The sequence below is a fragment of the Eulemur rufifrons genome, chromosome 7 (genome assembly GCF_041146395.1).
Source record: "Eulemur rufifrons isolate Redbay chromosome 7, OSU_ERuf_1, whole genome shotgun sequence".
Classification (NCBI taxonomy): Eukaryota; Metazoa; Chordata; class Mammalia; order Primates; family Lemuridae; genus Eulemur; species Eulemur rufifrons.
In genome coordinates this window covers 55,997,095-56,015,597 of record NC_090989.1, presented here as the reverse complement: position 1 = coordinate 56,015,597, position 18,503 = coordinate 55,997,095, and the positions used below count along the sequence as shown (strand labels likewise).

The following is an 18,503-nucleotide window of genomic DNA, read 5'->3' as shown; positions in this document are numbered from 1 at the left end:
GAAAAACCAGCCTGGCCTGCAATGTCCCTAAGACAAAGAATGAACTTTACACTTTACGACACAAGACTAATTTGTTTATTAGGTGCATTCTATAAGTTAAGGAGGGAGATTTTTGGCAAATAAATAAATAAATAATCAACAAACGGAGACTTTAGGGCAGAAGGAGCTCAGAAGAGGAAAGCGGAGTCTTTGCATAGTTCTAAATGAACAGAAGGTGGCAGCGTAGGCAACGTGGATTCTCAGCAGAAATGCAGCACTTGCAAAAACCAGGGACAGGAGGCTTTGAGAAAGAGGTCAGAGGTGACTAACTATTTCTTTTTCATAGAGATCATGGTGTGGAACACTTGTCCTCTCTTGCAGGGGAGGGATGCGGTGTCTTACATGATCTGCCTGGGCGTCCCATACCCGGTCATGCCTGCCTGGGAGGCGCCCTTGTTGCTACCCATCTGCAGGCCTATCACGCTCTGTCCCTGGCGAAGCTGCTCCTCAGAAAATCCTCTCCGATTCTGCTGGGCTTTCCTGGATGGGGAGTGAGATGGAATGATGTCACTATGACAGTTTTCCAACCCTTCTCGAGATATGCCGTTAGACAGGCTCTACTGGGGTGGGAGGTAGGGGGCAATCACCAAATAGAACAGCCGTCCCTACCCTACCCTGAGCCATGGCCCTACCATGATGCATGAGCTCTTCATCTCTCAGCAACCGAGATGTTTTCCAGAATTTCCAGCAAAGAGAACATGCCAATGACTACCTCTCTGGGGAACTCACTCTCAGCTTTCCTTCTTTCTCCCCCTCCCGACTCTCCCTCTTCCGCCACCACTTTAGGCCATCTCAGTTTGCTTCTTATCGTGCTTTCTCTCACGGTTACCCCAAGCCCTTGTGAAAAATAAAATCAGCTCTTCTTACAAAGCATGTTATTAATCCCATTCCACCCTTCCCTGTATAGGGCCAAGAATTAATGTTCCATTTTAGAGCTGAGGGATCTAGGAGTTAATGAGGGAAAATTGCCTACTCTAGATTAGAGGCCACCAAACTTTGGTAAAAAAACAGATAGAAAATAATTTTGGTTTTGCAACCATATAGAACATGGTAGGTTGCTAATAATGCTGGGACTAAAACCAGGTTTCACCTGGCCAATATCTAGGAGGTTTTCAGATCAAGTTTAAAATGACCCAAGCTGATACCTTTTTATAACAGTTAAGGAGAAGAAAAAGGGGATCAGGGAAATGAATAATTAATTATCTGTTATAAAGTGTTCTTTTCTCTTCATCTACCACTAAGATATCTAGTTTAAGCTTCCTGCTTCCCCCTCGTACCTCATTAAAAAAAAAAATCGCTTTAGGAAAAAGCTCTTTACTGAGATAACCATATAATTTATCATCCAGACCAGGATATTTTTGAGATTGAAAGAGGGTGTTATTAATAAATACACTGGGAAAATGGGTATTAACCAGCACTGTGCCAGGCAAACAGGACATATTTACCTACATTAAGGGCAAACAGAAAAAGAAAGAAGAAAAGAAAGGAAGGAAGGAAGGAGGAGAGGGAGAGAAGGAAGGAAGGAAGGGAGGGAGGCAGGGAGGAGAGAAGACTCAGAGCTGTGCTTGGGTCATGATAAAACCAAGTTCAGATATCAAGCCACCTCCCAGAAAGGCCATCCAGTCCTACTGAGCCTTAGGAGAAATGGAACGTGGGCAGAGCTGGAGGATCCAGGTATCCAGTAGGAAAGGCCCAACCATTTCTGCCCTGGGAGGGATGTTGACCTAAATAGTAGCATCAGTCTTTCTTTGTTTTGGGGAACTCAGTTGTGAGGCCAGGAGAGACTCTGTATGTAAATAGCCTCTGTGGAGCTCCAAGGTTTCAAACCATCCCTCTGGTTAAGATCATCCTGTGGTGCAGGAGGAAGGGAAGGGACTTTTACCTGTGAAACCAGGATGGCTCTCCCCGGTAGCAACCATCATCCTTGGTGACTGCAACACTGCCTAGAGCCATCAGGGTCCTCTGCACAGCTGCCATGTCCTTCCCTGGAAGCCAACAAAGAGGTTGAAGCCAAGTGCATGCCAGAGCCAAGCAGTTCTGGGAGAAGACAGCTGGACACCCAGGAGGGAAGTTCTGATGGAAGGCTGCGGGGGGGCCACATCCGAGGGGGAGGTGCTATCAAACACCTGGCTAAGCGGCCCTAAGACAACATCCCCAAACTTCTCTGAAAGGAATAAAAGATAACCTGGTTAATTATTCTCTATATGCTACATACTAGAGATACCCAGTTTCTAATCCATTCAGAGTTGCTGTATGAATAAAACATTCCAAACACTTGGCAGCTCAGGTATAGACAGGTCCCTGCCCTGAGTAGAGGACTTTGCCTTGGTGGGTTCTACAATCCTGTGATAAAGGAAGGTCATGTGGATTTCCTGGCCTGGGGGTCTGCAGGAAAGGAATGTCCTGAGGACTGGAAAGAGAAAAGGAAACCGGAGAGAAGTTGGTAGGATGGAATAATTCTGTGTCAAACCCCAGGTGGCTTCTCTTTTTCACTTTATCTGGGTTAAAAGGGTCTAAAATCATCCATGTGCATCAAATTGCATATTCACTTGGCTCTTTGGCCAGAGGCCTGGCAAATGAAGAACAGCACATCGACACAGAAAGCACTCAATGTGACACAAGTGACAGGCCCCTTATTTTGTGCTGCTTGAAAGGAGCTAAATGGAGACAATAAATTAACTGGCTTGTGCGTGAGAGCGAGGAGGGCAAAGGAGAGAGATGCACGGTGTGGCCCCTGCACAGCGGGATGGGGGGCATCGTTACCTGAGAAGCCCAGTGACCCTTAACCCACAGGGAGGACAAGTGGGCCCTGCAAGTCAGCCCACCCCTCCCATCCTGTCTCCTTTCCTCCTTCCAGTTGACTGTCATGTCCTGGACTGAGAAAGATGCTACTGTGTGGGTAGCCTGCAATTTAGAACCAGATCCAAGGCATCAGTGTGGAGTACAAACGCGACAAGCCACAGGGTTAAAAAGGAAGGCAGCATTCAGCTTGACGGGGTCTGTGAAAGTTAAGGGCAAATATTAAAGGCTCTCTCTGGACCTGGTGAACCATCTGCATTTCTCTGGCCTGGCTGCTGTGGCTCAGTCACTGGGGAATACAGAATTACAGGGGAAAGGCAGATGGAAAGTGAGAATGGAGTATGAACTGTAATAAAGCAGACAATTAAGGCCCTCAGAGGAAGTCCAGTTCAGGGTATCCATTTATTCAAAGAAAGGAGAGAGAGGGCGAGCAGATCCTCCTTCCCTCACCCCTCTCCTCTGCCCCCACCTCCTACATTAACCGCAGAGCGGTGATCGCCTGGATCTGAGACCCTGCGGGGTTGGTTGGTGGATACAGGGATGAAATGCTCTCAGTGGAGAATGCCCAGACTCAAGGAACAGCTGGGCTGGTGAAGAATGGAGTCTTTGGGCAGCAGATGGAAGGGGAGGGCACAAGGAATACTGAGACGGAGAGGAAACACAGAGATGTTTGTTAGAATGACTCCTCTCTCCCACAGATGAAAGCATTTCTGTAATTGCCACTGTTTAACAGGATATTTTTTTAAAAAATGGAAGTGTAGTGATGATACCCTGAAGACTCATTCTGGGAAGAGATAGGGAGAAGGTTTTCTCTGAAGCAGCGAGCCTGTAAAGAGAGCCGAGAACAATGATTATGCACAGGAAGGCAAAGGTTAGGGTATATCACTCATCTCTGCTCTGTACAAAGAGCGCAGAGGACGTCTGTTTCCGGTGGTTGGGAAGAGCTGGTCTGATATGTCCAGGACCCGGGGAAATGTGGAGCCTGACACCTGGCGGCTCAGCCACAGATACTACCCAGGAGCACGAGGTGAAGGAGCAAGCTTTGTTAAACCATAGAACCAGCCTGCTTCCCAAGCAGCTAGCTAATGTATATATTGCCACAGGAACCCAGAAAGGACAGAGAGAACTAAGTTGCAGGCAAGGGTAAGATGTCCAGGGACCTAGACCTATCAATATAACCCCACCGTCATCCAGGAGAGTGGAAAAGGATGTGATCGCATGGTTGAGGCAGAAGCCACTAGGAGCTTTATTTGACAGGAACAAATTGGAAATGTTTTCCTTAAGAAAGGTCCCAAAGCAAGAGATGTAATATAATTATGGGCTAGACACTTTATTACATGTATTCACTTTACCCCATGAAACTGGGATCATTCCTCCCCATGTATGGATGGAAAAACTAATTCAAGGACGTTAATTAACATTTCCAGAGTCAACTAACAAAGAAACCAAAGCCCAGCTCTAGCTCAGGCCAGTCAGGATGCAGCGCTCACAAATAGTCCACTACGCCACGCTGCCGTCTCCAAGGAGCCACACTGCAGGCTGGGAGGGGAGGCGTGTTCCTCGGGGCTGGCTGGAAGGAGTCGGAGTGGCTGCTTCAGTGCCAGGCCAGAGGGAATGCACTGGGGCGGTAAACCCGGGGCACAGGTTTGGGTCCCAGTGGGATCAAGGGCACCAACTCCAAATGGTCATACGTCTTTGAGTGTTTTGTCTGGAATAATTTTTCTGTATCTTCATCCGAATAAGATTAAAGCAAAGAAAAGCAGAGTTGGGGCCTCCCCATCAGTGTGCTGACCAAGTTAATTACTGTCAAGACTCTAAATAATGTTGTGACCAGATATCTGCCTTATGTAACCAGTTCTTGTCTAGCTTGTTCTCTTGTCATGGCTGGTATGTTTCCTAATAGAGCTTCCTTGTGAAGAACGCTAGTACTCTTGGGGTGACCATGCGGGCAGAGGGCCTTTTCCCACCCTCCTGTCTCTTGCGTTGCCAGTTCAGAAGCCCAGATCAAGCACTGTCAGGTGGAAGGGGCATGTGGCAGGAACAGGGGCCACTCGTGGAAGCTCATTCCTGTAACTGGGACTCAAAGTTTAAATGCATAAAGGAGCAGTGGGGTTAAGGAAGCTCTGTGAAATGAACCAGGAATCATACAACAACAGCTAAACTGCTTGTATCACAGCCGAGTGTAACATCTGCCTAGTGATGAAGCCTACAAAATTGTGCAAGTACAAAAAATGGCCATACACAGCCTGCTCCAGAGCAGGGCTTCCCAGGCTTCTTGGATTATCCATGGGGGTTGAGTGCAGGACACCTCTTTAAGAATGTGAGTTTGGAGGGCATTCTCCTCACAGACTGATTCAGCAAGTCCTGGGAGTCCGTGTTTTTAATAATTTATATCAGGTGATTTATACCATCAGACAAGTTTGAGAAACACGGGTTTCACCTGGTGACTTCCAAACTAAACCCATCATCAAGATCACCTGAGAATCTTAACGATTCAGATTCTGGGCAGTCTCCTGAGATGATCCTGACGTAGCCGGACAGACAGCAGCCACTACTCTAAAGCTTTGGTTTTCAATTTTTAAAAACATTCCAATGTCTGGCATGTGGTAAGTACTAAATAATATTTGTTTGTTAATCAGTAACTACTTCCTTCGGAGATATCTTCCACAGAGTCAGAAAGTTAAACCAAAAATTAGAAGGGCTCTGATCCAAGTTGGGAGTCAGCCCAGAGGCCCAGCAGCTTGGAATCGCTTTGCTGCCTGAAAGCCACTTGGGGCTCTTCAGGTCAGCTTGAAAAACACTGCTCCAAGCCATTCTTCCAAGAAAATGGAAAAGAAAAATGGTTCTAAAAGAAGCACTGACTAGGTGTTGGGAATTTTCTGGATGCAGGGATAGCAGAAATGAGACTGAGTCCTGGTGGTGATTTAGGGATGGACCTTTGACCATAAGAAGGAAAGTGACACAGCTCAATTTACACTAACTGCTCAGAATTGCAGTAGGGCTACCGGGACTCTTCTAACTCTCGATCATGGGAGGAAGCTAGTATTAGACTTGAAGTTTTAAAAAGAGCTGGTGGGTTCTAAAAATCATACACACTGTATGATTCCAACTTTGTGACATTCTGGAAAAGGCGAAACCATAGAGAGAGTAAAAGATCAGTGGTTGCCAGGGGTTGAGAGTGAGGAAGGATGAATAGGCAGAGCACAGAGGATTTTTGGAGCAGTGAAACTACTCTGTATGATACTACAATAATGGACACATGTCGTTGTACATTTGTTCAAATTCATAGAATGTACAATGAGTGAACTGTAACGTAAACGATGGATTTTGGGAGATGATGTGTCAAAGTAGGTTCATCAATTGCAACATACATATCCCTCTGGTAGGGCATGTTGATAATGGGGGAGGCTATGCAAGTGTTGGGAGCAGAGGGCATAAGGGAAATCTCTGTACCTTCCTCTCAATTTTGCTATGACCCTGAAACTTCCTGAAAAAAACAGTCTTGAAAAAAGAAAAGGAGCTGGTGGCATGGTAGCTTTCTCTGTCTCACCTAACAAGGAAGAAATTTCGGAGGGTAGGATGGGTTTCCTCTGTGGGTTTTATGAATTTTTGTTGCTTGCTTTTTTGTCTTGAATAAAAACAAAACAAAATAAAACTCTGTAAGGCAGTGATTCTCAAAGTGGGATTCCGAAACCAGCAGAAGCAGCATGGCCTGCTAATTGATAAGAAATACAAATTTTCGGGCGTCACTTCAGATTTAACACCTCAGAAACTCTGTGATTGGGGCTCAGCATTCTGTGTTTTAACAAGTCTACCAGGCGATTCTGATGCATGCAGGAACTTGAAAGCCACTGCTAAAGGGAAAACCCACTGAATACAATTGTCAGCAGCCACTTGGAGTAAATGTAGTGAAGTCTGTTCCGATAGAAAAGGAGGCTTCAAGCAGCAGGTAATTGGGATGTCTCAAGTCACTACAGGCACCTTACGATATCCCATAATAGCTCTCAAATTGGGTGAAATGTTTCTTTGCTCTTGCTGTTGAGGAATGACACACATAGTGACGCCTCCCCAGGGAATACATTTGGACCTCCAGGCATCCCACCCCCAATGTAAACTGCATCTCTCTAACTGCCAGTAACCAGGAGAAGGGAACAGGCACGGAGAAACCATGTGCCCAGGATCCTCATTAATAGGATTACTGAGAAGAGTAATCAGATTCATTGATCTTTGAGTCTTGCCTGCTCTGACATTCTAGAATTCTGCATGTTTAATATTTGCCAAGTGGTTTATACAAATGATCCAGAAAGGTCAGTTGCTGATGAGCTATTAGTAGGGGAAAAGAAGGCAACATTTGTTAGGTGTCCAGAAGCCAGGCACTGTGCTAGCTCTTTTACACATTTAATCCTTACCAGACTCCCCCAAGGGAGGCATTAGAACTGTTCCCCAAGAAGGGAACTAAGGTTCTGAGAAGTTAAGCAGCTTAAACAAGCCCACACAGCTAGTATGTAGCTAAATAAAGGTTTTGAGCTATCTACCTGACTCCAAAACTCATGTTCTTTCCACTGTACCAGAGTCTTCTAGGTCTGGAATTGGCAAAGCAATATATTACAGGGAAAGACATGATGAGGGTAATGACCACAAAGTTGAAGAAAGTCAAAAAAGTGGCCCCTAAAGCTGGCCCCTTCATATTAGAGAATAGCCAGTGAGTTGAAGACTCCACAGCTGGTAGGGAGGGCACAGGTCATCTAGGCAACACTGTCAGCTCCTGTGTGTGGACACTAAGTCCATTTGTTCCAAGACAGACTGTGTACCTTCCCAGCCTTGCTCCTTCCACTCTCATTTTCTGTTAGTCTTAGAAACGACAAGCCAATGACAATAATAAGTTCTACATTGCCAACATTTATTTTATTCTATTATTGTCAGGTACTATGCTAAACACCTCTAATCAATTATCTCATTTACTCTCCATATCAACCCAGTGAAATAGGTGCTATTATCCCCATTTTATAGCTGAGAAAATTGAGGCTTAGAGAAGGTAATTGGGAAGTGGTGCAGCACAGGTTTGAACCAGAGAGTTGAATTTCTGACTCAGGAGTCTGTACTCTGCTATGATACCCTCCAGGAGAAGCTTGCATTACAGCCTTTCTGTCCAGATGCTAGACCAGTGCACTCACTTGCTCTCATGTGTTCTCTCTTTCACATAACTCTCCCTTTCTTGCTCCTCCTCTTCTCCCCTCCCCACTTGCTGAAGTCTTGCCTATAGTGTACTCCCCTCTGAGTCATAGATAGCTGAGATGGCCCAGCCCTGCTTGTTCCAGGGCACCCATGGCAAATCTAAAAGTATCATGCCAGGCCATTCACCTTCTCTCATCCACGAGAAAGACCTCCCCAGGCCCTCTCCATTCCTCTTACTTCTTCTCCATCACTGAAAGGAACTAGTCACCCCAGTCACCCCCTAGGGGGAACTTCAGTGGCTTTGTCTATAATGTCCCCATGATTGGGTTGTTTTCTTGACCGTTCAGCTTTGGGTTCCTTTTTAAAGCCCTGAATCCTGTGTTCTATTTGCCCCCAAGTCCATTCCAAATATTTCAACTAAAAGGGGTTTAAGAATAGTGGGTACATCTGAAGCCCCAACCTATAGAAATAATTGAAGCCCAAATGAAGAGGCACTGGCATGTCTGGGCTCCTGCAGCTTTGCTGGTCTGCAGCATAAAGGCAGCAGGGAGCAAGCAGAGCCCCACTTGGGAGGAGATGCTGAGCGGGAGACGGGGACTGAGAGCTGCTGGACCTAAAATACCTACAGAGGAGAAAGAAAAGCTCCTCGGTAAGGAGGGCTGGAGCCAGCAGCCACAGCCACCACAACCACAGGAAATCGGAGTTAATGTGAGTAAGCTGATACATGGGGACAGCACTGACACCACAGTCAGCGTGGAGAATAGGAGGGAGAATATGCGACTAAGCTAAGCAAATGGTTAGTCCCATAGCTGTGTGCACAGACACGTACACCCTCGCATGCACACAGACACACAAACAAATGCCAACCCTGCCCTGCAGCATCCCTTTGATTCCAGCTTACTCATCCCAAAACACCAGCGACAACCAGCTCCTGCAGGAAGGACCCAGCCTTGTTTGCTCAGTCAAACCATCCTGTCCCTCCCCATCCCTGCTTCACCGCTCAGAGCAACCCACTCTTCCAGCTCCTGCTCCACTGGATCTCAGTCCTCAGCTACCATTCCACAGAAGGGGCCACCAGGGCCTGGATCCTTTAGGGGCCATTTGGAAGCTCCTAAGCATCTGCTTCCCTGTTGACAGCTCTGCTCATCCATCCGTACCTACTGCATGACCTACATAGAGTTCTTCCTGCTACCTGTCAGTCACACACCCTAGGAGTGGGTCTTCTTGCTTGTTTTCTTTAAAGCCCCATCCTTCTGCCCTGGGGTGGGACTCTCAGTGTCTATCTTGTTCCTCTTTTCCAGGAGCATCATCCTGCCCTGGAGCTGACCTGTCTGTCCACTGCCCCATCTCAGGCTACTGCAGTCACACTCATCCCTCCTCTCCTCCCTCTTCCTTAGGAGGTTCCTGATACACAGGGCTGGGGCAGGTGGTGTAGACCTCCACCTTCTCTGTCCATCAGGGACCATTGCTTCCTACACTCCCCCCACTTGCTGTGAGCACCTCCGAGGAGTGAAGTTCACCTCTGTGGTCTTTGTGAAAAGAAGGAAAGACAAGTAAAACATCCTCAGTAGCAAAAAGACAGGAAAGTTCCCACGGGATCCCCAGCTCCCACAAACCTCCCAGCTTCCTCCTCCTCCTCCTCCTCCTCCTATCTACTTCCTGCACTTGAGGGGCCTCACCAGAGTCCCTTCCATTCACACTGACTCCCTGGTCCTCTGTTCCACACAGCCCTCCATGCTCCTCCTCCTCCCTTCATCCTCATCAGCTAGTCACCATTATGACTCAACGGCACACTCATCGCATAGGTGAAGAAATCTAAGCCTCCTGGCCAAAGACTGGACTGGCAGACTAGTTAAGGCCCTCTTGTTTGGCATCACAGAGCCCAGGTTTGAGTCCTGGCTCTGCTAAGTGCTAGTTATCTCATGGACGCAAGTAACCATGGGCAAGCTTCAGTTCCATCATCTGTGAAATGGAAAAATTAAAAACACTTACCTCATAGGACTGTTAGGAGAATTGATTGGCATTATGAGTAAAGCACTTGTACAATGCCTAGTGTATAGGAAAACGTCAATAAACGCTATTCATCATTAGCTGGAGAAAATCATCAGAGTTTTGTTCTAGGAAGCAGAGATCAAGTCTCACCTGTGACACTACATGGGAATTTGGAGGCAAGTGTCCGTGAAGTTCAATGGCCTGGCCTGAAGCTTTGGGTATTTAAGTTTCTAAGTAATGGCAAACCACAAGGTAAACTCACTTGTTGACATCTTGGGATTTTAACTACTCATTTAAAACATGAAATGTCAGCTCTTTGCATGACACAGAGGATTAAGGAGGCAATTGTGAGGATTAAGGAGGTAATTGTTTCTTCATATACTGTAGTATAATAAGTATCAGAATGGTACTAGAAATCTATTTCAACCATCAGCTGGATACCCCTTAGAATACCATGTCTCTGGATCAGAAGAAAGTTACCCAATTCTCATTGTCAGCAGAGCCATTTGGGTCACTGCCATGAGGATCTTATTGGTTGGGCCACTGAGGACAGCCAGTGACAGTGATCACGTGAGAGGAGAGTCAATCTGGCAGTCCTGCTTGGACTAGTCCATCTCTCGGTGCCTCAGGCAGGCCTAGTCGAGAAGGAAAACAGGTGCATGGTGGGGAAGCACATTTTCACTAAAGGGGACACTGTGACCATACGTCCCCAATCCTCTAACTGTGTCTCCATTCACATCATTTTTCCCCAGTAATGGTGATTATTAAATATGTCCAGAAATGCAATTTGATTTTTATGCCTTTGTAAGATTTCCTCACCAAGTCAATTCACAAATGTGAAAAAAAGAAATCATTTGTCACGCTCTCTGAGCTGAATACATATCTGGAAGGTATAGTACCCAAGCTCCCAGACAGTTGTGTAACAAAAGGTTGAAGAGCTATTTATTTCTCCCATTGACTGACAACATGGCACCAGGCGGCTCTCCCTATAAGCCGTGCTGCGGTTGAGTCAGAAGCACTCTCACCCCCTGCCTCCCTTCTCCTCCGGTAGCTATGATTTGTTATCGGAGGGGTAACAGGAATAAAGGGCATCCATGTAACCATTTTAGCTCCTCTCAGTCGAGGCGTCTGTTTACATTTTACTTTGCTGAGGTCCCTGCTGTGTCCTCAGGGTGTGTGTTCCCTTAGAAGAGAATATGTTAACAGAACATCGCAAATGGGGAGGCTAACAGTGCCCCCAGGATGACAGCAGAGAAGCCCGACACACAGGGCACAGGGAAGAACACTGGGAGCGGTTTTCACAAAGAGATGGGGCAAAGGGGAGGGAGAAGGAGAACGATCCTAAAGGCAGGAGGGCTGTTTACCTTCCCAGAGATCCACCGTCTGAAAAATGTCAGTGGTCCTGACGCCGTAGATCTCCGCAGCTTTTAGGAACTGGGAGATTTGTTCCATCTGCTTAAAAGCCATCTTTGACTCTGAGATCTTAGGAATGGGCTCTTGTCCTGGTGGGTATAAACTGTTTATCAGTTTGCACAGGACCTGTAGGGGGAGGAGGGACAGAATCAATATTCCCTTTGTATTTACAGGTCACAAAAATGAGAAGTGAATCCTGTCCCCCTGCGGGGTTTGGGCAGGAGCAGGTCATGGGCCCCAGGAAGGCATGGGCTCAGGGCTGTGTGGCCAGGTTCTCAAACTGAACCCCAAAGACCCAGACAACCCCAGTCCCAGGGCTGCTCCTAGGCACAGAGAGTCCTGCAGTCCAGAAACCCCATTCCCTCCTCGTTCCTCCCTTCCTTTTTCTGGGTGAGGGAAAGAATGTTTACAGCTAGGGAATGACGCAAGGTGATGAGGACAGGATTCCAGGCTTGCAACGGAGGAATGAGTTAGTGGCTCCTGGGAGTGGTGGTGGTTGGGGGTGGGGGGTAGCTTAGATGATGGAGCCTAATATTATTTTTTCTATCAAAAGGAGATCAGGCTTCAATAATTCATCCCATACGTGTTAATGGTGTGTAAAAGAAGTGAGCTGGGTACCCTCTTCCCAGACACCTATAACCCAAGTCCTGGGCAACCCAGCACAGCGTGGGATGGCAGTTATGTAACAGTAAATCACAGGCTGCGGGCAAAGATAGGCTTGTTTGAATCAGCAGAGCCTGTCTGTGGTCCTCAAACCCTCCAACACACGAGCATCTAGCCCGAAAAGCACTTATCAAATAAGGACTCCCTTCAGTTTCATGAGAACACATCCACTCAACAAACAGACATTGAGCATCTCCAGGGTGCATCTCCAGGAAGAATGGGAAGGTGGCCAGCCCCCCCTCCGCCTTCCTTTGTTTTACTGTGCAACCAACCCATTCCCCTGGGGAAAGAAATGGCCCCAGAAGAGCTGCAGCACCAAGGCGGCTGGGGACATCACAAGGAAATACTTATCTCTCTTCTCACTGGAAAAAGCAAAAGGGCCTAGAATTTGCGGACAGCTCAAAAGGAAGCTGTGATGGCTGGAGAATCCTCTAAGCTAGCTGGGGAATTGTGCGGGGAGCCCAAATCTTCCAACCCAGAAGAAATAAAGGCATTCCCATCCCCTCCCGGTGAGACACAGAGCTTGGCAACAGCAGCTCCTCTCACACAGCCTCACGTTAAAAGAAAGGGCCCTGGGGGTGTCCCTGCCCACCACCCCAGCAACCCAGAGCGCTGCCGGCCTTACCGTCCCGTCCATTAACCATTTCTGAAAATGGGCCCTGCCGGGGGGCGGGTGCTCTATGTCCTCGGCGCACTGCAGGACGATCCAGTCCACCAGCTTGTTCTCCAGGTCCGCATCATACTTCTGCTCGATCTTCTCCTGCACCTCCCGGCTTAAGCCGTAGCTCGGGCCCCTGTTAGCCATCTCTGGAAAGAAGAGAGGACGCGCGCGGCATCCACACAATAGCGGCGGCAGCAGCCCCGGGCTCCCTGCACGCGGGGCTGTGATGTGGCTGGGCGGCCTGGCCCGGCAGCAGCAAAGCGGGCAGAAAGCCGGGCGTGGTTTAAATCCAGGAGCCAATGAAGCCAATGGGGTTTCACCTACAAACGGGAAAGGAACGCGCAGCCACGCACCAATGACTCCAGAATAAAGCCCGGGCCGGGCCGGGCCGGGGGCTGGAACCCCGCTTCTCGGTGCCGCCTTTCAATGAGATGAGATGATGTAGACTGACTCACAATCCAGCCCGAACCCCCAGGCAGCACGGAGGATGGGTGGTGGTCGTTTCCTCCCAGCCCAGTAGCACTTTCCAAGGGCAGGGACCAAGAGATTGGAAAGAGCAGGTAATTAACAGGCAGGGAGGAAGGCTGCCCTGACGTTCAGCTGCTGCTGCTACAGTGTGCCTAGAAGAATGGCACAGGGATTTGATTTTCTCATGGCTGGGGAGGGTCAAACCAGGGCCGTTGCGAGGAGCCCTCCAAAAAGCCAGCCCTCTCCTGTCAGTCAACCCCCTGCCTCCCTCCCGCCGGGAGCTGCTTTCTCAGCGGCACAATTCTTTCCCTCCTCTGGGGAGACACCCCTTGTAGACAAGGGCAGCACACAGCTGCCCAAGGGGATCAAGGGGGGAGGGGTCTGTTCTGCCAACTGTCCATCTGTCAGGAGTAGCCAAACCACTTTCCCCTGCACCAGTACGATTGAGAGCCGCAGTCATTTACTTGTTCAGCTGCCAGCCCAGCTTCGTCCAGAAACTTCTATCCTGATGGGAAACTACTGTGCCTCAATTTGACTTATTCTAGGGATATACCTTTCTAATGCTGTTTTTAACCAAAAGACACTAAGAGCAAGTTTTATAAAGTAAACAAAACTCAGTGTACTAAGAACTCTTGGAGTGAAAGATTTTGATAGAGTGTAAAGACTTCATGTGTGTATTTCAATTAAGGACCAGGAAGGCACAACTGACATACTGTCAGTAGTAATGGAATATTTGGCAGGAGCAAACAAGACCTCAGGAGAAATCACCATGTCTAAGTTGGCCTGAAAGTTTTCTAATTTTTTGTACCCTTACAGTATCAGCCACTTGGGGGTTAAGACTGAGTCTCACTGGTGTTGTGTAAATCTCTGGGTACTTTTCGTAAGAAAAACACCCAATTACTTGTTCTTTGGTTAGTTTCTTCATTCAACAAATATTTATTGAATGCTTAACTGTGACAGATACTGGACCAGAGAGGAGTAAAATATAACTCTTGCCTCTAGAACAGATCGATAAATTGACTCAAGCACATTAGATAAAGCAATTCTAGTACATGGGATGGTGATTTTTGTCCCCGTGGGAAATTGATTAGAAGCTATGTAGGAAATGACTTCTCAAATAATACATGTTTTGAGAAAAAAAATCTCCTGCTGGCTGGGGCCTGGGCTAATGAAAATTAGGAGATATGTGGGTGGTTTGCTTGAGAAAAGACTTAGTGGTCAGTAGTTGAAGGCCTGGGGGAGAGAACTCTGTGAAAGAGAGAACCAGGAGCTTTTAGCAGAGCAGCAGGTTTAGAAAGAGTCAAGTGGAAAGGCTGACTAATGCAGGTCTTGATGCTGCCTGGAATTGTCAGTTGAAGAAGCTCTGAAGACAGTGGAAATGTCTTCAGAGACTCAGAGCTCAGGGGAAGACTTTTGAGCAGAAAATTGACAGCAGAATTATGGAAATCTCTAGTTGCATCTTGGGTGACAGCAATAAGTTTAGTTTCACCTGAGACCAAGGGAACTGAAGCCCAAACAGTGTCACTGTGTCTGTGTCTGGGATTGCTCTGATGAAGATGTTCGTTTGAAATATAAAGCTAGAAACAAATTTAAAGATGTACATTTACCTTCCTTTTTTTTTTTTTTTAAGGCTGTGTTTTAAACATCTTTTGTACTCAAGGATTCCCTCCTGTTGTAACAGAGTAGCTGTTGTGCTTTAAGTGAATGATTTCAGCCTATACATCTTAGAGAGGATACAGTGACAAAGAGAAGCCACAGCAAGGCATAGGTTAGAAGTGTCCAGAAATCCAGAAGAAGTCTTTAGAGAAAAAACACTGGATCTCCTGGGAAGTGGCAGGGGGTGCAGAGAGACAGTGGAAATGGACTCAACCCTGCATTTACTGAGTGCTTGCTAGTATTAAATTATAGTTAATTTTTTGAACAACTTTTTTTAAGGGCCTATATTTGTATCTGAGATACAAAAATGAATGAGAAATGGCAACTTGGTTTAGTAGCTAAGTTAAACTTGTAAACAATAAATGCCAGACAGATGTCATGCCAAAATTATGCACTAAGTACTCAGATTAGTACAATTATACCTAGAGGAAGAGGTTAGGGAATTAGGGGAAAGGTTTATAAATGAGATGACTTTAGACTTTAAGTCTTTTTTTTTTTTTTTTTGAAGCAGAGTCCCGCTCTGTCACCCACCCTGGCTAGAGTGCCATGGCGTCAGCCTAGCTCACAGCAACCTCAAACTCTTGGGCTCGAGCAATCCTTCTGCCTCAGCCTCCTAAGTAGCTGGGACTACAGGCATGTGCCAGCATGCCCAGCTAATTTTTCTGCATATTTTTAGTTGTCCAGTTAATTTCTTTGTATTTTTTAGTAGAGATGGGGTCTTGCTCTTGCTCAGGCTGGTTTCGAACTCCTGAGCTCAAAGGATCCACCCGCCTCGGCCCCTCAGAGTGCTAGGATTACAGGCGTGAGCCACCGCACCTGGCCTTAACTTACTTTTAAATAAATTATATTACAAAGGTTAAATACTCAAGATGATGCACTTCCTAATTTATTTTGCTACATTTTATTATTACCCATGTTCTTGAGGATATTTGTTTTTACAATCTCTGTATGGTATAAAGACTATGTAATGGTGTGCTACTGGGCATGTCTTCCCAGCTTCATATTCAGAGATGTCATGGTGGTAGTTCGAAGCCAGCCATGACAGGAGAATTTATGTCATGAATATTGGCAAATGCTACAAATCATGGCCTCTCCCTAGCCCCCAAAAGGCAGCTATTAAATATTTGCCAGTCTTGCATGGACTTATATATCATGCAAATGTGTTTGAGCTTTCTCTAGGGAAAGAGGACTATCAGTCTGAATTGGGTGAAGGAAAAGGAGACAGTCAGAATGACTCACAAGTTTGGCTTGTGTAATAGAAGTAATGATGGCAGCATTTATTGTAAGAGGACTCATAGGTGGGAAGGTACATAAAGGGGAAAACATAAAAAGATTTGAATTCACTGCATTTGGGAGGCCAATGACACATCCCAGTTTATTGGGTAGTTGGTTTTATGTGTCTGGAGCTCAAAAGAGAAATCCAGACTGTAGGAATGTACTTGAATCGTCTGCATGGAGGTGGTAGTTACAACTATGAGCATGGGTGATGTTGCTTGAGATGAGTAAGTGAATAGCCTGAGAAGACTGCCAAGGCCAGAACTCAAGGGAATATTATCATTATGAGATGGGCAAAGAGGTGAAACCAAGAAAGGAGTTGATGTAGTACGTCGGAGATGTCTCAGGATAAACCATGTCAAAACAAAGCTCATGACCTCGCTGGTCCTTTGGAGAGGGAAGCTTGCCTATCACCTGAGAATTTCAAAGCAGTAAGTTCTATCAAAAAGGCATGGACAGAGTGCTGCTGTTCATGAGAGAGACAGAGGACCCAGCAACAAACTTCCTGGAAAAAGAGATGGGTATGAGTCGGGAAAGGCTTCAGAGAGAAACTGAAATGTTGAGCTGCTTTTCCAGTAGAAGGAAGTTTGTCTATCAGCAAAAACCTGAAAGCTCAGCAAAAGAGGAATACAAAATAGGAAAGGATATTTCCCCCCCAAACCACATTTGCTTTAAAAAATCACCTGCATTTTTCTAGTATATTCTCTAAATATACCAAAGCATCACATTTTTTCATCAAACCAAGTCACACATACTACACAATTGTTTCTAAACTAAGAAGTTCCTTGAGATCTGTATTTAAAGGGGATCTTAAAAAGGTATGTTTAAATACCACCCACCACCTCCTGTCCTCCAGAAAATAGGTTCTTTAGATTTTTTTTTAAGTGTTCCAAATTTAATGAATATTTGATATATTCACTTTGAGGTCTGTCCTGGGAATAGTTATGTGGCGAGTAATGTTTTCTCAGATCTTTATCCTCATGCTTTATAAAGCTCAGTTTTTCCCAGAGCTCTTTTCTTCCCCTCATCCACACAGACCTTTCTATTGGCTGCTCCAAGAATGGTATACTGTCTAGATTTGTGTCTGTAAATGCCTCAGATTTCAACAGATGTAGCAAAAGCAAAATACATTATGTGGCCTCACTCAGTCTTCCTTTCCGTTGCCATTTGCCTTATCCCTTTCTGTTGTACATGCTGAGATTGTTAGAGGGGTCACGTCACTTTTAAAATAATGCAGGAGTTCCAGAGGATGAGGCACTCAGGGGCTGCTGGCTGTTCAGGCATTTTCCATGTCACTGAATACATGGCATGGAGTGGTTTCAGGAAAAATAGAAAAAAACACGAAAGTAATTAACAGTGCACTAGAACACATTAAATCTCATGGATTCAAACTCATTGGAATTTGTGAGTTAATCTTTGGAAGGCTACATTAAATTTTAAAACAGCTTTTCCTGTCTTTATTTTTATTACTGATATTTTTTTAACAGTTGAACATTTGAAATACCATCATAAAACGTTCCTATTTGGAATCTTGAGGTCAAGGTCAAATCCACTTTGGCTTTAGAGGCCCTACCCACTTCCTTGCCTCCACTGTCCTTGCTATTCCACCATGGGTTGTGCCCATCAATCTCTCACTCGACAATGCTCTGTCCATAACTTTAAAAAAAGCAAAACGGTACTACCTCCTGTCATCGTTCTAAATGTGTTGTGTTTATTTATTTATTTATTTTTTTTTTTGAGACAGAGTCTCACTCTGTTGCCCGGGCTAGAGTGAGTGCTGTGACATCAGTCTAGCTCACAGCAACCTCAAATTCCTGGGCTTAAGCGATCCTACTGCCTCAGCCTCCCGAGTAGCTGGGACTACAGGCATGCGCCACCATGCCCGGCTAATTTTTTGTATATATATATTTTAGTTGTCCATATAATTTCTTTCTATTTTTAGTAGAGATGGGGTCTCACTCTTGCTCAGGCTGGTCTCGAACTCCTGACCTCGAGCGATCCACCCGCCTCGGCCTCCCAGAGTGCTAGGATTACAGGCATGAGCCACCGCGCCCGGCCCATGTTGTGTTTATTTAATTCTTACACTTTATTATCTAGGTTTTTGTCATTTTACAGATGAGGAAAGTGAGGGTCAGGAAGATTAAATTGTTCAAAGTCACAGAGCAAGTAAATGGTGAACCAGGATTCAAATCCAAGCTCCAGTCTCTGCCCTTAACCACCATACTATATTACCCCTATATACATGTTATGAATCTTTAATCACATTTATTGTATTTTATTATGTTTAACCTCAGATAACTCTCATGGACAGGGGCCATTCCTCATCTTCCTAACAAGCCTCATGCCTACTAATGTCTGTGGG

The 18,503-nt window shown here is 46.1% G+C and overlaps 1 protein-coding gene across 2 annotated transcripts; it reads right to left on the bottom strand.

Annotated features, from left to right (window-relative positions):
- Positions 1–57: 57 nt before the first annotated feature.
- On the bottom strand, positions 58–13,385 carry TAGLN3 (transgelin 3). Of its 2 annotated transcripts, none has more exons than XM_069472592.1 (5): positions 13,198–13,385; positions 12,707–13,062; positions 11,370–11,544; positions 1,922–2,024; positions 58–519 (listed from the first exon to the last, which is right to left on the bottom strand). In XM_069472592.1, the coding sequence occupies exons 2-5, from the start codon at positions 12,884–12,886 to the stop codon at positions 378–380; spliced, it is 600 nt and encodes a 199-aa protein (XP_069328693.1). In that variant the 5' UTR covers positions 12,887–13,062; positions 13,198–13,385; the 3' UTR covers positions 58–377. The 2 variants fall into 2 exon arrangements, with proteins under 2 accessions (XP_069328693.1, XP_069328694.1); XM_069472593.1 differs by having other exon boundaries at positions 12,707–12,888.
- Between the last annotated feature and the right edge of the window lie 5,118 nt (positions 13,386–18,503).

Coding starts and splice junctions, on each gene's coding strand:
- TAGLN3 (XM_069472592.1), bottom strand. CDS start 12,886: ATGGCTAACAGGGGCCCGAGCTACGGCTTAAGCCGGGAGGTGCAGGAG. Junction 11,545..12,706: donor AATGGTTAATGGACGGGACG/GTAAGGCCGGCA, acceptor CTCCCCCTACAG/GTCCTGTGCAAACTGATAAA. Junction 520..1,921: donor GAGCCATCCTGGTTTCACAG/GTAAAAGTCCCT, acceptor CTCCCCATCCAG/GAAAGCCCAGCAGAATCGGA.